This window comes from Mauremys reevesii, linkage group 3, assembly GCF_016161935.1.
Source record: "Mauremys reevesii isolate NIE-2019 linkage group 3, ASM1616193v1, whole genome shotgun sequence".
NCBI lineage: Eukaryota > Metazoa > Chordata > Testudines > Geoemydidae > Mauremys > Mauremys reevesii.
In genome coordinates, this window is record NC_052625.1 from 203,899,767 (window position 1) to 203,918,830 (window position 19,064).

General features: G+C 45.5%; 1 protein-coding gene across 1 annotated transcript; it reads left to right on the top strand.

Moving 5' to 3' along the window:
- Window positions 1-1,321: 1,321 nt before the first annotated feature.
- PBK (PDZ binding kinase) lies at window positions 1,322-17,619 on the top strand. The gene is made up of 8 exons (XM_039532074.1): window positions 1,322-1,448; window positions 2,477-2,553; window positions 3,448-3,550; window positions 4,112-4,254; window positions 6,944-7,113; window positions 8,177-8,306; window positions 13,399-13,581; window positions 16,994-17,619. Exons 1-8 carry the CDS (start codon window positions 1,414-1,416, stop codon window positions 17,197-17,199), a joined length of 1,047 nt encoding a protein of 348 aa, XP_039388008.1. The 5' UTR covers window positions 1,322-1,413; the 3' UTR covers window positions 17,200-17,619.
- The last annotated feature ends 1,445 nt before the right edge of the window (window positions 17,620-19,064 follow it).

Below are 19,064 nucleotides of genomic sequence, written 5' to 3' on the forward strand. Positions count from 1 at the left end.
ACACACAGTGTGTAGTGGGAGGCATTTTTAATTTCCTGCCTTTGAAGCATCAGAGATGTCCCTGTCTGGAGACGGGACATTGGCCGGGATGGGCCAGGGCTGGGAGGTGGCAAGGAGCCTTCTCTCACTAAGGTGGGGGGAGAGCTAGCTCAGTGGTTTGAGCATTAGCCTGCTAAACCCAGGGTTGTGAGTTCAATCCCTGAGGGGGCCACCTTGGTTCTGCCTAGTGAAGGCAGGGAGCTGGACTCAATGACCTTTCAAGGTCCCTTCCAGTTCTAGGAGATTGGTGTGTCTCCAATTATTACCTTAAGATGCTCAGCTGGCTGGTTCTTGCTCTCTGATCCCACTATATGGAGTCAGGAAGGAATTTTCCCACAGCTCTGATTGGCAGCAACCTTCTGTTTACTTTCCTCTGCAGCACATGGGTGTGGGTCACTTGCCAGGATTATGTAGGAGTATCTCACTTAATCATTTCCCTATCATGGCAGAGGCTGCTGGTCCTTCCTCGTCTCTGCCTCTGACACATATTAGTTGAGTCTCCTGTGAGTTTCATTGACTTTGGTCCAGTCTCGTTTGTTGGGTTTAGTGCACAGGTGCTGGAGTCCTGTGCGCTGGGTGGTGTCCATGGCCTGTGAGATACAGGAGTTCTGATAGATGATCTGGCAGTTCCTTCGGACTTTAAAGTCTAGGACTATGAGTCTATGAGAAAGAGGGCTGGGCATGCAAATGAGGCAGCATCTGGAGCAACGTGGAGGGAGAAGAGGGAGTCTACTGTCACTTGGAAGGGAAGGATCAGAAAGGCAGCAGGGAACATGGTCTGATTTGTGGCCTTGAGCATGCAAGGGGTGGAGACAGGGATCTACAATCCAGTGAAAAGATGCCTGGCTGGACAACATTTTCTCCTCCAGGAGAAGGCTTAGTGTCTAGCTGGAGCACACCTAAAGCAGCTAAACCTCTCCCTTGTGATGGGGAGCAAGAGGCAGGCAGAGAGAATTTCTCCAGGGCGCAGGCTTCAGCTGGGAGCTAAAACAGAATAAATAACAATCCCTGGCTGTTATATAGCACCTTTTCTTCCATAGATCTCAAAGTGCTTTACAAAGGAGATCAGCATCATTCTCCCAATGGGGAAACTGAGGCACAGGGAAGAAAGCCACGAGCCCCAGGTCAGCCAACAGCCAGTCACAGAGCTGGAAACTGATCTGAGCTCTCCTGGGTGCCAGCCCCAAGCCCTAGGCACTAGGTCACACTGCCTCACTGGCCAGCCCCATTCCCCTCCCCCTCCCCCGTGGCTCCGCCCACCCCCATGGGCCCGCCCCCTCGGGCTCCGCGCCCCGCCCCTCCTGTCGCAAGCTGCCGACCGAGCCTATTCGGGGAGGCGGGGCCTGGCTCGGGCAGCAGCGCGCGCGGATTCAAATGGCGGCGGTTGGCAGTGACAGGAGCCGGGGCAGGTAACGGGCCGGATTTCAACCCCCGCCCCCCCCATCCATCCGAGCCGGGGAGGGACCCAGGAGTCCTGTCCGCTTCCCCGCCCCCCCCCTCCCGAGCCGGGGAGGGGACCCAGGAGTCCTGTGCGCTCCCGCCCCCCATCCACCCGAGCCGGGGAGGGGACCCAGGAGTCCTGTGCGCTGCCCCCCCGCCCCTCCGAGCCGGGGAGGGGACCCAGGAGTCCTGTGCGCTTTCCCCCCGCCCCTCCGAGCCGGGGAGGGGACCCAGGAGTCCTGAGCGCTCCCCCCCCCCCGAGCCGGGGAGGGGACCCAGGACTCCTGTGCGCTCCTGCCCCATCCACCTGAGCCGGGAGGGGACCCAGGAGTCCTGTGCGCTCCCCAGCCGGGGAGGGGACCCAGGAGTCCTGTGCGCTCCCGCCCCCCATCCACCCGAGCCGGGGAGGGGACCCAGGAGTCCTGTGCGCTCCCCCCCCCATCAACCCGAGCCGGGGAGGGGACCCAGGAGTCCTGTGTGCTTCCCCCCCCCCATCCACCCGAGCCGGGGAGGGGACCCAGGAGTCCTGTGTGCTTTCCCATCCACCGGGGAGGGGACCCAGGAGTCCTGTGCGCTTTCCCCCCGCCCCTCCGAGCCGGGGAGAGGACCCAGGAGTCCTGCATCCCCTCTGATCCACCTGAGCCTGGGAGAGCTCTATGTAAGCTCCCAAGCTTGTCTCCCTCCCCAACAGAAGCTGGTCTGTTAAAAGCTGTTACCTCACCCACCTTGTCTCTCTAATATCCTGGGACCGGCACAGCTATAACAACACTGCAAACAACAACTTGTTACACGGCAGCTAGAAAGCTCAGACCTGGGTTGCAGTGTCAGCTCAGGGATCTGTTACTCTACAGCACACGTTTATAGAATGTGCCAGTTAGTACGAATTATAGAATGTGCTTAAAGATATGGGATGAGATTTATATATAAATCAATAAATGTTCTGCACTGGAGAAATACATTGCAAGCCAATCTGATGCAACTCTCTTGTGTCATAAAGCTCAGGACAATTATCCACAATGGAAACAGCAACTGCATTCAAGACTCCTAACAAAATAACTAATAGGAAGAAATCTGGTAAGTCGTATTCAAATATGGCCTGCTTTTAACTATTGTAGAATAGGGTTAATTTATCCCCTATCCCGCTTCCACTGAAGTATAATCAATACTGAAGTTTTCTAATCAGATTATCTCTGGGCCCAGTGTTTCACAAGATTAAGCTAGTGGTGGTGTGGTAGTAGTTGCCTGATAAACAAGATAGTGCTGATCGTGTCCTGTTAGAATGACTGTTTATAAACACAATCATTACAATGTGGATTTGAAAGTGAGAGGAAAATAAGTTTCAGAGTAGCAGCCATGTTAGTCTGTATCAGCTAAAAGAACAGGAGTACTTGTGGCACCTTAGAGGCTAACAAATTTATTTGAGCATAAGCTTTCATGGGCTAAAACCCACTTCCTACTGTATTTTCCACTGCATGCATCAGATGAAGAGATATATATACACAGAGAACATGAAAAAATGGGTGTTACCATACCCACTATAAGGAGAGTGATCAGTTAAGGTGAGCTATTATCAGCAGGAGAAAAAACCCTTTTGTAGTGATAATCAGGATGGCCTATTTCCGACAGTTGACAAGTTTGTTTTGAGATCAGACTTTGAATTACTGGGAAAATAAAACTCCATGTGAAGTTTTGTTAAAGATTTCCATTGAGATGTACACCAAGCAGGGTACGGCGCATAGATATTTGGATGGTTTCCTGAAGTCTAATCAATGAAAAGGAGGTTTGTGAAGAGCTTTTTTTAAAAACTTAAACTCCTCAACCTCTCTTCCATACAAAGCTCCAAGTACAGTTGTAGTTAAAAAAAAACAACAACAAAACTCTTGAAATGCTTGTAGCAAAAGCTTTGAAATCTTCAGCTGGAAGATGCTATAAAAATGGAATGATTTTTTTCTTGTTTTTTGTTTTTAGACAATGGGCCATGTGGACCTTCAGCTTCTGTAGTTATTCCAGCCTCTCCTTTCATGCAGAAGCTTGGTTATGGAACTGGGGTAAATGTTTACCTTATGAAAAGGTAAGTGCAAGAACATAAACAGGAAAGGGTGGCCATTACCTGGGACTTTCGATCACATACTACTAGGATAGATTTTTAGAGACGTCTGTGCTGATGAAAGATGCTGGCTTGACTGTCTTGGAAACTGAAATCTCTCCACAGCTTGTGTACAACGCAGGCAGTGGCAGTGCAAGATGCCCCGTACGGCCTTATCAATATGCCTTAAACCTAAATTGGCGTCATCACCACTAGCTCAGTCTTCATGGCTCATTAATTCTTGGAGACTTTGCTGGGATTACCCCACACTGCTGGAGTTCCTCTGAGGTTGACTATAATAGATGACTGTAGTAGAAACTCGAATGCAGTGCTGTGCAGTGTCTGATTTATTATTTAGTTGGCAAATTTAGTTAAAGAGTTTTAGGTTTACTGTTTAATTCCACAAATTAATTGTACATCCATCATTATGTTAATGATACTCTTGGCCAACACTGAATAGATGCCTATGATAGATCTTCCATCACTGTTGTCAGAAATGGATGGGGCGATGCTGCATTTTCTAACAGAGTGAATTTTTCCAAACAGATCTCCCAAAGGCTTGTCTCATTCCCCATGGGCTGTGAAGAAAATTAATCCAAAATGTGACAATAAGCAGCAAAATATATATCAACAGAGACTGAATGAAGAAGCCAAGATTCTGAAAAACCTTCAGCACCCAAACATTGTAGGTAAGTTTCAGACCCAATTTAAGATGCTTAATTTGCAAATATAACTATTGGAGCCATCTCTGAGGCTTAATAAGGCAGGCTTCTCCTTCCTGATGTTACCTTCCCAGAGCCACGTTGGGCCAGGTGTGCGCAGGGGGGCACAAATGGCCCTTGACCTTGTTTGAGCAGCAGAGGGTGTATGTGCATATCCCCTGACCCCTACATTCCATAGTCAGGGAGTATAAATGCACTGGCCCTTCCAACTCTCCCTTCATTCCTCTCTATCCACCAGCTGGCATGGTCGCAATGCAACTAGTTCCTTCCTTCATTGTGTATTACCTTAGCCTTGTATAGAGTTCCAAATCTATCGGTTTGGCTTAACAGATCATGTAACTCTCTGCAACATTAAGGGTAACCTCAAAAGATCTAATTCTGGCCAGCGTACTGGTGCTGCCGTGAAGGAGAATTCAGAAATACCTCAATATCCCTCTTCTAGCATGTGGGTTGTCAAGGCATTGTAGAGTTGCTCTCTTTCTGTCCCCACAGGAAAGGAATGAACCAGAGATTTATTTGCAGGCATGCTAGGCTTATCCCAGAGCAGCCTTGCAAAGCTTTAGATTGCAGTAACGGCAAGTCGCATCTTAGGCGCATTTAACATGCGCAAATTCAGCTTTGCACGGTTGGCAAAAACGGGGGGGGAAAAGAAAAATAACAATATAAAAACTGCATCTATAGTGCGGGTGATTCCAACCGCCGTTCAACTCAATGAGTGTTTCACTATACGCGGTTTTCGCTTTACGCGCTAACCGTGGAATGGAACCGCCGCGTAAGATGAGACTTGCCTGTATCTGGGCACTGAAGGAGGTCTACAGGATGCCAGCAGGCAAACACTTACACAGGTTTAACTTTACTATGTGGGTCCTGCCTCAGCACAAGGGACTGTGCTTTCCAGCCCTACGCTTGTATGATTTTTTTCCCACTGACTACAATTAGACTTCTCACATGCACAAAATTAAGTATGTGCCAGTATTTCTAGGTTCAGGGCCTGAGGGAATAGTGACAACATATTAGAACGTGTCCAGTGCAGGGTGCTGGAAATCTTTTATTGATATCTGGGGTGGTGACATTAACACACACTGAATAAAATGCCAAACTTGATCTTTGGAAAAACAGACAAACAGAAATAAGCACAGCATCATGTGCAAAAAGTGGTTATTGCCAAAGATTGCTCTCTAAATACTTCGTAAGTAGACACATGTATTCTGGTAGCTTGTTCAGTCCCGCTCTTTACTGGATCTTTGATGCTGTGCAGTCCATAATAATAATAAAATGAATTAGTGTATGCAGAATAAGCCAGTTCCTGAGTTATGGAAAGTCTTGAAAGCAGCTTCTATAAAAATTCTTGACTTTCATTGTTAGTAATAGTTTGTGAAACCATGGTATAGTCAGTGACGTTTTGGTTAATACTGTAATATATCTCATTAATCCCTGGGATTATTACCTTTGTCACTGAAATCAGCAATTGATTTAGCTTTTTTCTTTACGATACATTTAAAAAAAATCAAGATGTTTTCATTTTTGCTAGAAATACCATATGTGCTCCAGGAGAACTTTACCAATTTATATTCCCCCCACCAAATGATGGGTGTTCTCCCGTCTCAGCAAGAATTCAATGGCCAAAAACATCATATTGAGGTTTCATATTGCGAAGATTTCATTGCTTTTGCAAAATGTACTACAGAACACGTACATGATTATTTGTCCATGTTATACAATGGAAAAAATCATGCAAAAACCCAAGTGTCATCTTTTTAGTTTGGGAGACATTTGCAAAGTCATAACACGATATGTTAATATCAGAGAGTTTCTCCTGAGAAATTATGTGACGTCAACTTATTATCCTTTAATTTACAATAAAATAGTCTACACCATTTATTAAATGCTGAAGCCATTTTAAAACCCCATGCGCCACTCTGTTGAACATAGTCAAATGCTAGCACTGGCTAGGGTGGCAAATACCATGGCCAAGACTGTCAAAAGGGGCTGGTGATTTTTGCGTGCCTCAAGTTTTAGGTGTCCAGTTCGAGACACTGTAAATGAGTCTGATTTCAGTGCAGAGGCACTCAGCACTTTCTGAAAATTAGACCCCTCTTCCTAAAATGTCTCAAGTTGGGCACCCATTTCTGGAAATCTTGGCCTGTGGCTTTATATGGAAAAACCTGAAGGGCAGTCTATGCTGTGAAGACTTTCCCAAAAACTCTTAACTGGTTTTCCCAGGTCAGTTAATCTGAATTTTAAATGGGTTGGAGCTGTAATGTAGAGCAGACTCCACATGGCCTAAACCAGTTTCAAATGGTCCAGGCTGCCTGAAACCCGGCCTATATTACGGCTCCAAATGGTTTTTAAATTGGTTTTGTTGAACTATTGTTAAAACCAGTTAGAATTTTTGGGGAGAAACCTGAGCGCCAATCAGGCTAAAGGTGTCACAGAGGTTGTGGTCATTACAGTTATACAGTCATAACTGTGAACGTTTTGATATTGTTTGTTTTCTTATTCACAAAATTCCATGATGGGCGGCCTAAATAGCATTGTGAATTAGCGAGACTCTGCTGTCAAATTGTGCTACTGAGCATACGCATAAAATGCCTCTTCTACAGATACTGCCTCTTCTGGTCCCCTCAAAACAAATGACATCTCTGATTGTTTTAAGGATACCGTGCATTTACTCAGGCCAACGATGGAAGCATGTGCCTTGCTATGGAATACGGAGGAGAAAAATCTCTCAATGACTTAATTGAAGAGAGAAATACAAAATATCAGGGCCCTTTTCCTGCTGCTACAATTCTCAACGTTGCCTTGAACATGGCAAGAGGGTTGAAGGTATGTTTTCTGGTGATATTAGCTGTTCCATGCCAGAGCTGTGTACAGGGGTGATACTGGGAAAATAAAGTAACTCAACCTGAGAGAATCTAAAGGATGCTGCACTAGTGTTGGCACATGGGTTGCAGATGCCACAAGTCCTTGTTAAGGTGCCACTCTGATTTCACAGAACCAAAGAGACCACAATCCCATTGTGCGAGGTGCTGTACGAACACAGAAGAGAACGATGGTCCCTGCCCAATAAGTGATACAACTTTTGTTTTTGTTAATACTGGCCCCCACTGACTTACTCACACTTTTCCATTCCTTTGGGAATCACTTACTTTTCCTCCTTGCTAGCTGCTAGAGTCCACCCTCAGCCTCATGCTGGCAGCCAATAAAGGAGATCTGGCACCAGCAGAGGTTGTGGGTAGGTGGGATGGGCAGATAATCTGACCTGGGAGGCTGGAGGGTTTGGTCCTGAAGATACTGGAGGGGTACTCTGAGAGAGGCCAGAGGCATAAGGGAAAAAAAACGCTGGGTCACCCTCCCCCACCACCTGCGGGACCCCCAGACAGCCCCCGCCAAGTTTTATTCACTGGTATTTTTAGAAAAAGTCATGGACAGGTCACAGGCCGTGAATTTTTGTTTACTGCCCGTGGCCTGTCTGTGACTTTTACAAAAGATACCCGTGTCTAAAACAGCCTTAGTTATAAGCCATGAAAATAGAAGGTTGCGTGGAACAGCCTTTTCAGTGATAGTTCTCGTATTACTACTGTGACACTAACAACAATGTAAAAACCTTGGACTAGATTCTCAGCTCATGTAAATCCGCATCACTCCGTTGAAGTCTGCTTGTTTTTCTCATTCATCTGATATGTTATGTCTTCTAGATGAGTAGATTCTTTGGGGCAGGGACTGTTGAACCTAGCACAACTGAAGCCGTAAGATGACTCTGCAGTATGAGTGTTAAATAATATGATGATGCTTCACTGCCCAAACCTGTTATTAAATAGCCTCTTTCTCTATTTGTTGCTTCTCATCTGTAGTTGGGATGCTAATTGTTCCTTTTTCTGCCTTGTAGTATCTGCATAACGATAAAAAACTGCTCCATGGAGACATCAAGTCTTCTAACGTTGTCATTAAAGGTGACTTTGAGTCGATAAAAATCTGTGATGTGGGAGTGTCCCTGCCACTGGATGAGAACATGACTGGTATGTGGGACTGTCAGCTTGGACTGCTTCAGTCATCTGGACACTATGGGTGGCCAGGACCACAAAACTTTAAAGCTAGCTTTTGACCTGGAAGGGGCAAGGATGGTCTAAACTGAGGTGGTGTCTGCTCTGTAGACATAAAAGATCCCATTTGTGTTTTCATAATAGGAGTTTGCTGTGCAAGGATGCAGTTTCTGTCCCTGGATCTATGCCATGTGGTTGCTATTCGTCACCCCAGAGGTGGCTGCATTTCAGTGGAGGTGGTTCTTACAGTTTAAATGCCGTGTGATCCTTCCAGGTGAATAGTGCTGCATAATTGCAAGAAACTTCCACGTTACCCCAAAGGGCTAACTGAACTCACCTTGGACCCCCGAACTCACCTTAACATGCCTAGGAGTTCCAGTGTACAAGGAACACTGGATTAGGCCTAGCAGATTTTGAACTGGCATCTGGCTGTGGGGAAACCTTAACTCCTGCTTGAGAGTTAAGTAAATTAACCTTCTATTTCGTAGTTCTGGAGACCAGCCTGAGCCAATTGTGAAAATTATAAATGTTTTACTTAACTACAACAAGAAGCAGATGTCTAATGGCCTGTTGGTACAGCTGTGTAAAGCAGGAATGTGTTTGGGTTAATTACAAAATCACTTTTCTCTGCTGTTTCTTTCCACAGCGCTTGGGTTTGCAACAGCTGACTGATTTATGAAGCTGCACGATTAGATTTTTATTAGTAACTGTTTCATTTTATACGGGAAGAGAGTGGAATGCTGCCGTGACAAAATGGGCTTTGGAGTCCGGGGGTGTAGGGCCACAGGAATGATCTGCCAACGAGGAGGGTAGTTAAACATATTAAATTATAGGGTGACTACAAAGAACAAGCCCTCTCAATTAGAAGAACCTTCAGCCCAGCTCTGAGTGAAGCCTTGTGGTGTGTCACATGGAGACAATATCCAACCGGCCAAAAAAGGATATCGAGTCCTTATCCGTAGGGAAAGCTGCACATTTGTCACGGAAATCACAGATTCCAGGACCTCCATGACTTCTGCAGCGGCTGGCCCAGAGGCCGCCTGAGCAGCTCAGGCAGCCCTGGGCCAGCCACACGGGCCACCGCTGGGGCAGTCTTGGGCCACCTCGCCCCCCACACACACACACCCCTGCCAACAGCAGCAGGAGCTTGGGTGTGGGAGGAGGCTCAGGGCTGGGGGTGAGGGCTCTGGGTGGCGCTTACCTTGGGGGGCTCCCCAGAAGCAGACACATGTCCCTCCCTCAGCTCCTAGCAAATGTCTCCACCTGCTGCCTCCGCCCACAGGCGCTGACCCCACAGCTCCTGTTGGCCGGGTTCCTGGCCAGTGGGAGCTGCAGAGTGAGCACTCAGCGCAGAGGCAGTGTGTGGAGCCGTCTGGCCATGCCTCTGCCTAGGGGGGAGCTGCGAGGAGCCAGGTAGGGGGCTTGCCAGCCCTGCCAACCCCCTCCTCCCCGGCAGCACCAGAAGGGGTCCTGGGTTGCTCCCCCCAGAGCACCCAGGCTGCTTCCCTTCCCCCCACCCCCTAATTTAGTTAGGGGTAGATAGTACAAGTCATGGGCCATCAATTTTTGTTTACTGCCCATGACCTGTCCTTGACTTTTACTAAAAATACCCATAGCCTTAGCCATGGGGCATCCACGGATTGAAGAATGATGGTCTACAGAGTGTTAAGGATTCTAACATTCATTTCTCATTAGTGCCAGATACTTTTGAAGATCAGCACAAGAGCAGTGTTTCTCGAACAGCTGTGAGCCTTCTGATAGCTCAGTGAATTATTAGGCAATGGGGAAAGTGTGCCGCCGCCACTGCTTGCCAGAGCGTGTGCATACAGCTCAGCATGCTGGCTTCACTAGAAAGCAACCTGCTGTGCCAAAATCTCTTCTGCAGGAGTGAGTGGGCATCAAGTCCGTGACTGGGTTTCCTTTTTCAGTCAGATACAGACTTTTTTCGACTCTTTATAAGATTAACTAGGAGCTCTTGGAGACTTTAAAAACATACTGACCAGTAATAAACCTTTGCTGGGTTAAAGAAAGGTAAATCATTTTCTTGCTAGCAGCAGGTCACCTAGCATGATGTAAATTCATCCCTCCGTCCCAGCCACCTTCAGACAACAGCTGGGAAATGGACTCGATCAGAGGCTTTGCCCTCTGGCTTTAATAGAACTCTTGTTGATTGACTGGGAGAGGTAGAGTTGATTCATCAGTGTAATAGATTGCAGGTGCTGCGTCTCAGGATCATATTCCAGTCCAGGCCTCTCTGCCAGCATAACGTTCCCACGAATCACAAAGGTGGGAGATGGTAACAGCCTACTAGATCCATCACTTTGTCGTTGCAGGATTTTTCCCTATTCTTCGATTTGCATAGATTCCAAGGCCAGAAGGGACCATTGTGATCATCTAGTCTGAGCACTTCCCCCACAATCATTCCTACAGCAGATCTTTTAGAAAAACATCCGATCCTGATTTTAAAATTGTCCTTATTTCCAGTCTAAATTTGTCTAGCTTCAGCTTCCAGCCATTGGATCCTGTTAGACCTTTCTCTGCTAGATTGGAGAGCCCGTCCATGGTTAAATATTTGTTCCCCATGTAGATACTTATAGACTGTAATCAAGTCACCCCTTAAACTTCTCTTTTGTTAAGATAAATCATTTGGGCTCTTGAGGCTGTCACTAAAAGGCAGGTTTCTAATCCTTGAATCATTCTCATGGCTCTTCTCTGACCCCTCTCCAGTGTATCAACATCCTTGACTTGTGAGCACCAGAGCTGGACACAGGATTCCAGCAGCGGTTGCACCAATGCCAAATACAAAGGTTGAATAACCTCTCTGCTCCTGCTAGAGATTCTCCTGTTTTATGCATCCCAGGATCACATTAGCTCTTTTTGCCACAATGTCACAGCGGGAGCTCCTATTCAGCTGATTATCCACCAGGACCCCCAAATCTTTGTCAGAGTCACTGCTTCCCAGTATAGGAGTCCCCCATCCTGGAAGTGTGGCCTGCAGTCTTGGTTCTGTGGGGTACATATTTACATTTAGCCATTTTAAAACACACATTGTTTGCTCACGTTCATTATCGGTGACCTGTGATCATTTACCACTTCCCTGACTTTGGTGCATGCATCCGACGCAGTGGGTATTCACCCACGAAAGCTCATGCTCCTAAACGTCTGTTAGTCTATAAGGTGCCACAGGACTCTTTGCTGCTTTTACTGACTTTGGTTGTGTCACCTGCAAACTTTATCAGTGATGATTTTGTTTTCTTCCAGGTCATTGATAAAAATGTCCAAATAGCAGAGGGCCAAGAACTGATCCCTGAGCCGTTCCACTAGAAACGCACCGAATCAGTGATGATTCCCTGTTCACAATTACATGTTGAAACCTATCAGTTAGCCAGTTTTTTAATATTTAATATGTGCCATGTTCCATTTAATCCAAATCCATTTAATATGTGCCATGTTCATTTTATATGCTAGTGTTTTAATAAAAATTTTGTGTGATAACAAGTCTTATAGAAGCCTAAGTATATTACATCGGCACTATTACCTTTATCAAGTCATCAAAGAAAGATATCCAGTTAGTTTGATAACTATGGTTTTTCCATAAATCCATGTTGATTGGCATTAATTACATTACTCTCCTTTATTAAAGAACTATTGGAGTCCTGTATCAGCTGCTCCATTATCTTGCCCAGGATTGATGTCAGGCTGACAGGTCTATAATTACCTGGGTCGTCCTCCTTAGCCTTTTTTAAAAAAACTGGCACAATATTAGCTTTCTTCTGGAACTTCCCCAGGATTTATTGAAAGTCAACAATAATGCTCCAGCAAGATCCTCAGCCAGCTCTCTTAAAACTCTTGGGTGTGTTATCTGGATCTGATGATTTTTAAATGTTTAACTTTAGTATTTGCTGTTTAAGATCCTCTAGAGATACTAGTTGAATGAAAAGAGTTATCACCATATGATGAGACTACATCATCTCCTCCCCTCCCCACCACGGAACAGAAATGTTTATTGAACACTTCTGCTTTTCTACATTATTATTGATTATTCTACTATTTCTGTCTATCGTTAGGATACCATTGTTAGATTTATTTTTGTTCCTAATATATTTTAAAACTCCTTATTGTTCTTAACTGTGCTGGTCATAGATTTCTCCTTGCGTCCCTTTGCTTCCCTTATCAATTTTCTCCAATTCCTGACTTCTGATTTATAGTCATTGCTATCAACTTCCATTTTCTTCCATTTGTTATTTATTTATGTATTTATTTATTTATTTATATTTTATAGCTGCCTTCACTTGTCTCTAAAGCGGATCAGTTTTTTAACCAGTACATTTTTCTTCCTTGATTGTTGCTTTTTGAGCATCTTGCCAAGTGTTCTTAAATGATCCCCAACTGTCATTCATATTCAGAACATGTTTGTTAGTCATGCTGTTCAAGCAGACCAAATGCTAAATGCTAACTCCTCAGTGTATTAAATCCTTAACTGGAGCTTCTAGTATTCTGTTGATCTTAAGGCCCATGCCTCATAGCACCAAGCAGGCAAACTTTGCAGTGGAATCTATTTGTGGTGTCCTGTGCTGTTCCTAAAATGTGCATGATTTTAGTAGAAGTGTCTATTCAGTGCTTATTATCTTTGACTTAAATCTGCAGCACAGAACTGGATATCTGCATGACGGAATACAGGCCCTGCGCTGGTGCAAAATGTTACCCTTTCTACAGTATGTAGCTTAGTCCCCCTATGCTCTTTAGGTGTGAATAAAATCACTGGGTGTTGAGACATCCCCCAAACTTGATTCTTTCCATTTATTTTAAGGCCTCTTCTAAAGTAAGGGGAGAAAGTGTTTTTAACGGTTAATGCACTGCGTTAAAATCCTAATGTGGACAAGTCAAGCCATAGTTTTAACACACATTAGCTGGTCAGGGTGACCTCTCGCTTACTCCTAGAAGTTACTTCGCCCAGCTGACGGATCTTCAGATCCTAGTGTAGACGAGGCAGTTATAGTTTAACACGTTAAGTACACTGTTTTTCCTAATGTGGACCTGACTTGAGTCACGTATTGTTTCTCTTCAGTGAGTGACCCGGAGGCACTTTACATTGGCACAGAGCCGTGGAAACCCAAGGAAGCTCTGGAGGATGGTGGTGTTATCACTGATAAGGCAGACATCTTTGCTTTTGGCCTGACTCTGTGGGAGATGATGACCCTCTCCATACCTCATCTGAACCTGCCTGACGAGGATGACGACGACAACGAAGGTCAGCATTTATTTCTTACAGTCCCAACTCTTCAAATCAAGCAGCTCTTGCAGGAAGCTGCCCTTAAAGATGGATTTACCCAATAGTGGAACTGACTGTTGAACATTTGTATGTGCAGGGGATGCCTCAGGGCTTGTCTACACTACCGAGCTTACCCTTGCACTGCTGTGAGATTGCTCGTGTAGCCCCTCTGTGCCGACGGAGAGTTCTCTCATCGATGACATAAAACCACCCCACAAGCGGCAACAGCTGTTTTGTCAGGAGAAGCTGTCCTGCTGACCTAGGGCTGTCCACACTGGTGCTTCTGTCGGGGTAACTTACATCACCCAGGGGTGGTTTGTTTGTTTGTTTTTCACACCCATGAGCAACATAAGTTATACTGACAAAAGTGGCAGTGTAGACGAGCCTTTAGTGTTTCTTTATCGCACATCCACTAGCGAAAACACATGTGAATCATGATCTGCTACTAATACAACTAGAAAAACAATTAAGCATTTTGTGTTCATCCACTTCAATAGCCTACTGGAGGAGGACCTAAGGAAATAGTGCGGGGAAAGGTTAGCCAAGACCTTTCTCTGCTCACTCATTATTTTTTAACCCTTTCTCTTGCTTCCAAGAACTGGTTTGTTCCTAGTACTGTCTCACCTCGCCTGGAGCATGTTGAAGCATAGAACAGGCCCTCAAAGCTACTCGGGAGGGGGGCTTACTGCAAAACACGTGCCTGGCTGCGCACAATGTTTTTGCAGGTGGCTGAGCTGCTTTAAAGTTTGTTTGGGTTTTTAGATCCAAATGAGCAGTTGATAAATGTGCCTAATTAATCATTTTAAATACTGACGTGCCCCATAAGCAGTCCAGCTGCTTGTTAAACAGCTGCAGGAGAATTCTCCCTTGAAATTCTGCTGCTTATCAAATTCCTCTCAACACTAAACTTGGCATGAGAGCCAAGTTACAACTGGATAGTCCCTCAGCATGGTTCCCATTGGGTAGTGTAGATAGGACCAAAGCATGTTTCTGAATCATGCTACAGCCCTGCTAAAAGCCAAGTGAAGGTGCTTAGACTATGATTCTGGTCCATCTATACTGCAAGACTGAGTCGTGTTTTAACTGTGTTGGGGAAGGGATCTACCGTGGTGGTAACTGCAGTTTAACTAGGACCAAAGTGATGTGGTCAGCATGACAGTCAAAGCATAACAACATAATTCTTCTCCAGCCCAGCAACCTGAGCTCAACAAAGCGTCAGAGGCAACTGGACTGCTCAGACTCGGAAGCCAAAGTAGATGCATAACCTAGTCGAACAGTGTGAATGGGTCCCTAGGATCTCTAGATCTGAAAGCATCAGCTTCCACTGCTTGAACTAAAAGTCCAGCTCCTAGACTTAGGCCTGGTCAACACTGTGGGGGGAGATCCATCTAAGATACGCAACTTCAGCTACTAGAATAGCATAGCTGAAGTCGACATATCTTAAATCGACTTAGATTGACTGACTTCGCGTCCTCACGGCACGGGATCGACAGCCTCAGCTCCCCTGTCGCCTCCGCTTCCGCCTCTCGTCCTGGTGGAACTCCGGAGTCGACGGGGAGCGCATTTGGGGATCGATGTATCGCGTCTCGTCTAGACACAATACAATCAATCCCCGAGAGATCGATCACTACCTGCTGATCCGGCGGGTAGTGTAGACGTACCCTTAGTCCTTGCAGATGGCCCAGCCAGTGCATTATTATAGGAGCATTTAAACAGCTCCTGGCTTTACTTTTTTGGGACAGGGCTTATATTTTAATAGCGAAGTGCTATTTCCATTTCCTCGTTAAAAGGCCAGTGCTGCTCCAATTCAGTCACCATGTCTCTGCTGTACAAAAGCAGGACAGCCTCGCTAATCAGTGACTGCTGTTTTAGATACTGATTGGACCAAGTTCCAGTGCTGTCCTTCCACCAAAAAGTGCTCCTCAAACAGAACAAAACTTTAAAAGGAGGCACTAGATGGCACAGGTGATCGGGGATGGAATCTGTAGGGTCATAATGGGATAACCTCGGCTCCCTAGATTGTCACCTTAGTTCCTGTCAAGGCCAGAAGTGATCAAAAGTTGACCCTTAATTATCTGGTCTTTTTGGTGGGTTTTGTGAAGAGGGTTGGGTGGTATCAGACAGATCTATAGGCATAGATATGCATGTTGCCAAAACCCCCACCACCTGTACCGACACTGAAACTTGTTGGCTGACTAGACAGACCAAAGAGGGAGTAGGTTCTGGAGACACCTTCCTTCTACCTTTAGAAGTGGTCCTGCCAGGTTACTTTTGAGGCACGCTGGCAGAGTAGAAGAAGCGTATGCTGTTGACTGCCTTTGCCGTCTCTGTGCTGGATACATGGAGGTTTCAATCTCTAGGGCTGTCAAGCCAGCACTGAATTCACTATTTTTTTAAGGCGAGTGGTAACTTTATCCAAAAAATCAATATAAATAAGGCCAATGTAATTTGAATCCTAAAACTATCATTCTTGGTAGAAACTCCTCCCAAACTAAGGCTGGTAGAGAAGACTCCCTTTGCTCTGGCCTTCAAACAAGCTGACCAGTCCAGCAGCAAACCTAGAGCTTTCTTTGTTCATGTAACTCAAGCCCCAGCATCTCCACAAAGTGCCAGGGCACTCACAATGTATTGACATACAAATATGCACAGATAGCATCTCGCTGACCTTCCTAATCCCCACATCCAACACCCCTCTTTTAAGCTGGAGTAGGGTTTGCCTAGGCCAGGTGTGCGACCAAGACACTCTCACCCTGTTGGAAGTAGTGAAGTATAGGACTTTAAAGTTAACAGCTGGAAAACTAGTGATCTTTTTTTATAAACTTTCACCTTAAATAACAGAAAATTTCATTCAGGGTAGAATCTGTTTTAAGGAGATTCCAGCAGGAAACATGGCTTGCTGGCAAGTACCGAAATGTGGTAACTGCAGGGAGGCTTTTGCATTTGTCCCAGCGGTCTGCAGTTGGCGCTTTTTCTGAGGGGGTCTAGAAAACCAAATGATTGATTATAGGTTGAAGTGGTAGATTGTAAATGCAAAGGGACCGAATCAGCAAACCAAAGTGGCAGAGGCCCAGCTGCTTCTGAAGCATTTCTGCGTGTGAGATGATAGATGGGCTTGTAAGCAAAACAAACACGATCTAAGGTAGCACTTGCTGAACTCTGGCTCTAGATTGGCAAGCAACTCTTCAAAGGACCAGTTCGGTGGTTCTTACAGAGCGGGCTTTCTCCTGCTCCCTACCCTTCAAACCCCCATTTGGAGGAGGAAAAGACTGCCTGGGGTTAAATGGATGATGGCCCTTGGGAAGGTGGCATTTACTTTCCAACACACATGACATCTAAGGCAATTGAGACTGCCAGTTACTGCTGCTGACTTGTTTTAAATGTTCTTTGCCAGAGACTACATTTGATGAAGATGACTTTGATGATGAGGCGTATTATGCAGCTCTGGGCACCAGGCCACCACTGAACATGGAGGAGCTGGACCAGTCATACCAGAAAGCGATTGAAATGTTTTCCATCTGCACGTGTGAGGACCCGAAGCAGCGTCCCTCTGCTGCACACATTGTTGCAGTCTTGGAGGAAGACATGCATCCCCAGTAACTGACTACATCTCTCTGCATTCTGGTGGGGAGGCTTCTACATGTAACTTCAGTATTTCTCCTCGTACGCTGATAGTTATGCAAGAATCCAGTGTAACCTAAATTCTTGGTATCAGGGCTTCTAGAGAGGATCAGCAGTGAGACAATGCCAACCAGAGGGTTAGCTTTAGATATACATTGCGAAAACTTGGTTTTGTAAGTACCATCAGAAACTCTTAAAGAGCATATAAACTTACTCTACACATCCTCTGGTATTTACAACTTTGTTGTAAGATATAGGCAATTCTTTAAGAAATGACCTTTGCACTGGATGAGTTTATAGCATTCTGTAGCTTTAAACAAATATTAAGCATTTAAGAAAAACCTAGCAATTCCTTAAAACAGATAGTTCTGATGTGAATTAATAAAATAGCTGTGTTTGACCTAAGCACTTCAATCTTTTTAAATATCATGTGCTTGTCTCAGTTACTATTTATAAAAATGCCTGAAGTGTAAGATAACTGCTTAACTACATGACTTCCTGCAATGCTGAGAGCTCAGTGCTGTCCATTCATCGGGCTGCTAGCTGTGTCCGAAACTCTTTTGAACCATATTTTGATAAGTGTTATTGCCATCAGGTATATGGAGTTGGAGCTCTGACTTATTTCCAGCTGTCCAGTATGTGCTGAGATCTCAGTTATGTAGGCCTTAAGTTTCCCATTTGTAAACTGAGGACAGGATGGATACTACTTCATAAAGTGCTTTATGAACCCCTGCGTTAGTGCTCAGGTGTTAATTGATGTAGACAGTGATGGATGGTTGGAATTGGTGGAGCTAGCTCTGGCCTTTGCCTACAGCAGCCCCTGTGTTACTGGGACTGGGCAAAAAACAGCAAAAGGGTATTCAGACAAGGCAGGACTGAGGGGCTGCAAGAGACTCAGGAAAGAGGGACATAGAAGCCTCATTTAGAGGCTACTGATAAAGGGGGGAGGAGGTGGCTGATCTTTTCCAGCTAAGAGGCCATCATACCTAAACCACCATGAGCAGTAAGACATCACTAACCATGTGCTCTGTCTACCACTGGTTCTTAATGGGGGTCAATAGCCCCCTGGAGGGCTGTGAGCAGGTTTTAGGGAGTCTCAGAAGCAGGGCTGGCATTAAGCTCCCTGGGGCCTAGGAAAGAAAGCCACAGCCTGAGCCCCAGAGCTTTGTGGGGCTCCCTGTTGCATGGGGCCATGGGCAAGTGCCTTGCTTGCTACTCCCTAATGCCAGACTCAGGTTTTATAGGAAGAAAAACAGTTGTGGCACAGGTGGGCCTTTGAGTTTTTATAGCATCTTAGGGGACTTCAGAAAGAAACAAGTTTCAGACTCAACTAAATGAAGGTTAGTTCATACTTCATTTGGCTGCCTGCAGGTGCAGACCCAGCAGTGGGTAATGTTTGTTTTCAAGGATCTTTGTAATCAAAAGAGCTAGAAACAAATTGTGTAGATTTGACTACAGCTTTGTAACAAAGCGAGGACTCCCTGGTTATGCAACTGCAAGATCCACACATGTACATTCTAACAGACCTGTATGGAACAGGCTGTGAAGAACCTGGCATGTCAAGCATTTCACATGTAGGCCAGTGACTACAGTCCAGGCTAATTATATACTAGATGCTAGTAGCCATAACACACATGAAAGGGAAATGGATGCAAGGAAAACAGACAGCAGAACAGAACCTAAAGCCAAAGCACAAGGAGAAAGATGTTCTACTCTGGTAAGGCCATGAGTCAGGTGAGTTCTATCAGAGTTGATGAGCAGGTTGTGCCGGGGCAACAAAACGACAGTAACTCCTCACTGAACATTCTAGTTCTGTGCCTGAAAAATGCAACTTTAAGTGAAAC